This window comes from Prunus mume, linkage group LG1 (genome assembly GCF_029339155.1).
Source record: "Prunus mume cultivar Tortuosa linkage group LG1, ASM2933915v1, whole genome shotgun sequence".
NCBI classification, from domain to species: Eukaryota; Viridiplantae; Streptophyta; class Magnoliopsida; order Rosales; family Rosaceae; genus Prunus; species Prunus mume.
Window position 1 is genome coordinate 10,447,066 of NC_142698.1, and position 4,185 is coordinate 10,451,250.

Sequence of the window (4,185 nt, forward strand, 5' to 3'; positions counted from 1 at the left end):
TTACTTTCGTCGTGCAAAGACTAATTGCGCGACGAAGATTTTTTCATTGCGTAAAGTTCATGTATCTCACGCGACGAAAGTCTCCGTCGCGCATTCTTGGTGTGACGAACAACCTTTCGTTGCGCAAAAGTTTGTGCCTTGGACATTTGGGTCGTCCCGAAACGCTTTTTGTAACGAAGGTACTATACGTCGTGACTGTTTGCGCGACGAATGTTATGCAGGCGTCGCGCAAAGTTTTTCTTCACGATCTTTGCGCGACGGATTGTGCGCGACGAAACTTCTGTCGCGCATAATTATGTGTGACTAAAATCATCTTTGCGCGACGAATATTTCTTCGTCGCGCAAATCCTAAAATGTTGTAGTGTACTCCCTCATGTGGATCAACAAACAATTGGCTCTTCAAGAAAAATATGGACATTCTATTTCCAATCTCTGATTTAAAAATTTCCAAACAAGGTTGATATGTGATTGTTTTTCAAACTATTGAATTGGTGGAACTGGAACCTTTGATTGGAACAAACCAAACCAAATCCTCACCTGAAACTTGATTCCGAAATCAGCAAACTTCTTCATTTATTCTTTTAGATAAGATCCATCCTATCATATTGTGCTGATGGTACCAAGAAGAGTTTAAATTAAACACAACAAAAATTGAGACCACAAAATCAAATTTCGATTGCCTGTTCATCCATGATTTAGACTGGGATGCAAAATTTAAGTATGCTTCAATGTGTTTCCAACGTCAATGACAAATCGGTATCTGACATCTGTTTTGGCAAGGCGCTCCATGGCAGTGTTCAAATAATCAATTGGGATAACCTCAACTTGGGCTGTTATGTTGTGCTTGGCTGCAAAATCAATCATCTCTTGTGTCTCCTTCATGCCTCCGATATTACTACCAGCTACCATCTTTCTTCCTGTAACATTTCCAAATTAGGTGCTTGAATAAATCATCATCCAATGCAACCCCCATGATAGAAGTGAGTTATGTCATTAGGCTTACCCATTAGCAAAGGAAAAACTGGAAGTTCAAGGGGTTTCTCTGGTGCACCAACCATAACAAGCTTTCCATTAGGCTTCAACAAAGCAATTGAAGGCAAGAGTGGGTGGACTGCTGAAACCGTATCGATAATGCCATCCATTGTGCCCACGGCAGCCTACCAAATTCGCAGGACAAAAGATTAATTAGATCATAATCTAGTTAAATTCACGATCAATGCTACTTGTTTAAGTAATCACCTGCATCTGATCTTGATCAAGGCTGACCAAAAACGAATCGGCACGAAGATGTTCAATAGCTTCCTCCTTCTTATTAAGGGAGGTACTTATTACTGTAACCCTAACCCCCAGAGCCTTGGCAAACTTCACTGCCACATGTCCAAGACCACCTAGACCAACCACACCCACATGCATACCAGGTTTGTCAAGACCATAATATCTCAATGCGCTGTAGGTTGTGATCCCTGCGCATAGAAGAGGTGCAGCACCATCAAGAGGAAGGTTGTCCGGAACACGAATTACGAAGTGCTCATCGGCCACCATGAAGTCAGAGTAACCTCCATATGTGATGGTTCCATCATGGTTCTTGGCACCGTAGGTGAGTATATATTTGGGGCAGTAATTCTCAAGATTGTTTGCACAATTATCACAAGATTGGCAGGATCCTACCACGCACCCAACTCCTACCTTGTCCCCAACTTTGAATTTTTCTACTTTGCTCCCTACCTCTGTCACTACACCAACAATCTCATGCCTACATTGCCCAATTGAGTGTGCATGCATTTCATTAGTTAAATTAATCAATAACTAAATTCATAGCATTAGTCCAATTCACGGAGAAATCATTTCGGTCCCGGCAGCTGCCAGTATGTCATTCTATCACAACCAAACATTCCCTGTCCCACCCGAGAGTGCCATGGGCCTCGCTTGGTTGTGCGGGTGGGTGGCCGATGCCGGACCAAAAAGAATTTCTCTAAGTATAACATTGTTAAAATTGATAGAAAATTAATGTAATTTTTTGTTAAAAGATTGTATGTTTAGTGTAATGGATGGTATATGACTACATACCCGGGAACCAGAGGATAGGTAGAAGAACCCCAGTCATTCTTAACCATGTGAAGATCAGTATGGCATATACCACAGTATAGCACTTTGAATGTCACATCTTTCTCACCTGTTTCTCTGCAACCAAATCAGTTCAATTTTAGACGACAAATCTAAAACTGAGATCCTGGAAAGCAAGAACTACCAACTAAATCATAAAAAAAGAAAACAAGAACCAGAAAATTTTGTACTTAATCATAAAAAAAGCAGACAAATCCAAGATGAAGTGATAATGTAAATCAAAGAAACAACAGCCGGATCTAGTAGTAGAGTTAATAATGTATGTACCTTCTTGAGAAATTAAAGGGAGAGAGAACACCAGATGAGTCTCTAGCAGCCCATCCAAATGCCTTCTTGGGGTGTTCATGCTCTTGAGATTTCACCATTTTTTCTCTTCTAACTTCAAACACAAATCGACTGATAGCAGAGAGAGTTTGTGTGAGGGACAGATTGTGAAAGTAGCAATTTACAAGTGGCACTATGAGACTTCATGCATGTATATGTAAAGATGATGTGGCAACAGGTTTGGTGTTGAGCTGACGCATCGGGTGAGCAAATGACAGAGGGAATCTTTCTTTGCTGACCATAAAATTTTCTTGCAAAAGTACACAGTAGTCTTCGCAGTGCCTTTAAAATCTCTTGTATTCTTTATAAAAAGCTTGACTCCTCCAAAATGAGGTGCTCGTTCTAAAAATAAATGGGATTTTGCCATTTATTAATTTCTTTTAATTTTTTCTTTTTCTAAAATAAATGCTGCTATTTTCCATCTTTATTCTATTTCCCCACCCATCATATCTTTCCACCTACCATATCAATTTGAAACAACACAATCCTATCCTTCCACACTATTTTCCCACCGTATTTTCCATCCTTATTCTATTATCATTAGTGATAAAGATTCTATTATTCCTAAAATATCATTTAATTATTATTTTTTAACCCTTTAATTATTAATTCAAGCATTTTCTATTTCCTAAAATACTTTTATTTGATAAAAGTTCAGTAGTTTTTTTTTTGTGGCTGAATTAAGCCATTCGATTTTCACTTTTTTAAGTTGTTTTTGCTATATTTTTAAAATAATTAGCTATAAAGTAAAGCAGCTCAATGTTTGGTAAACAATATTTTAAAAGTGCAGTTAGTACAAAAAGTAGTGTCAAAACCATTTAGTAATTTTTAATATAAAACTGTTATAACTGTGAATAATGACTAAAATAGACAAAATGTTGAAAGTGTTATGCACTAATCATGTGATGGTAATGGTGGGTGAAGGTGATGGTGAAAGAGATGAAGGTGATAGTGGAAGTGGTTGTGGTGGTGACGAAGCTAGAGGTGGTGGTTGTGGTAGTCATGGTGGTGGAGATGGTGGTTGTAGAGGTGAAGGTGGTAATGGTGGCGGCATGGTGGTGTAAGTGGAGGTGGATGTGGTGGAGGAGAAGGAGCATGTGGTTGTGCTGGTGATGGCATTCGGTGGTGGTGGTGGAGGTGGTGGAGTTGCATGTGGAGGTGGAGGTAATGTCACTTAAAAAAAATTATGATGGTATTTTGGGAATTAAAATAATTCATTAAAGACTTACCTCTGCTTATTTTGAAAGCAGCTTTGAAAAGCAAATTAGAGCTTACTTTTAAAAGCTGTTGTCAAAAGGCTACTACTTTTAAAATAATATAGTTTATTTTTACCAAACACTTTAAACTACTTAACTTTAAATTGAAACAGGTTTTTAGCGATAAAAAGCAATCCTAACGGGGCCTTACACTTTCTTCCTTTTTTCTTTTTTTTTTCTTTTTGTCAAATGGTAAAATAGGTGAGTTAAGCGAGTTTAGGTTTTTTGATTAAGTCCTTAGAAGTCATTTTATAAAGGGATAAATTTGTCTTTAAATTTTTTAAGATAAGATGGGTGAGAAAATATGACAGGTAAGTGGAAATAGCAACACTCTTCTAAAATTCTTATAACATTTTTTTTGTTTTGTTTTAGAATTTCATAAGTGTCAAAATCTCATTTGCTTTGAGGAGAGTCAAACTTTACTTTTATTTTTTCCTTGACTTAATATAAAGGTAAATGCTCTTTCCCCCACAAGAATTAA

The 4,185-nt window shown here is 37.6% G+C and overlaps 1 protein-coding gene across 1 annotated transcript; it reads right to left on the reverse strand.

Moving 5' to 3' along the window:
• Nucleotides 1-618: 618 nt before the first annotated feature.
• On the reverse strand, nucleotides 619-2,489 carry LOC103335223 (putative mannitol dehydrogenase). Its single transcript, XM_008238238.2, has 5 exons — nucleotides 2,392-2,489; nucleotides 2,068-2,181; nucleotides 1,240-1,753; nucleotides 1,004-1,157; nucleotides 619-917 (listed from the first exon to the last, which is right to left on the reverse strand). Exons 1-5 carry the CDS (start codon nucleotides 2,487-2,489, stop codon nucleotides 715-717), a joined length of 1,083 nt encoding a protein of 360 aa, XP_008236460.1. The 3' UTR covers nucleotides 619-714.
• Nucleotides 2,490-4,185: the final 1,696 nt, after the last annotated feature.

Bases quoted from the DNA above. Each gene is read 5' to 3' on its own strand.
- LOC103335223 (XM_008238238.2), bottom strand. From the start codon at position 2,489: ATGGTGAAATCTCAAGAGCATGAACACCCCAAGAAGGCATTTGGATGG. The intron at 2,182-2,391 runs GTACATACATTA...ATTTGGTTGCAG, and splicing joins CCCTTTAATTTCTCAAGAAG to AGAAACAGGTGAGAAAGATG. The intron at 1,754-2,067 runs GTATGTAGTCAT...TGGGCAATGTAG, and splicing joins ACCTATCCTCTGGTTCCCGG to GCATGAGATTGTTGGTGTAG.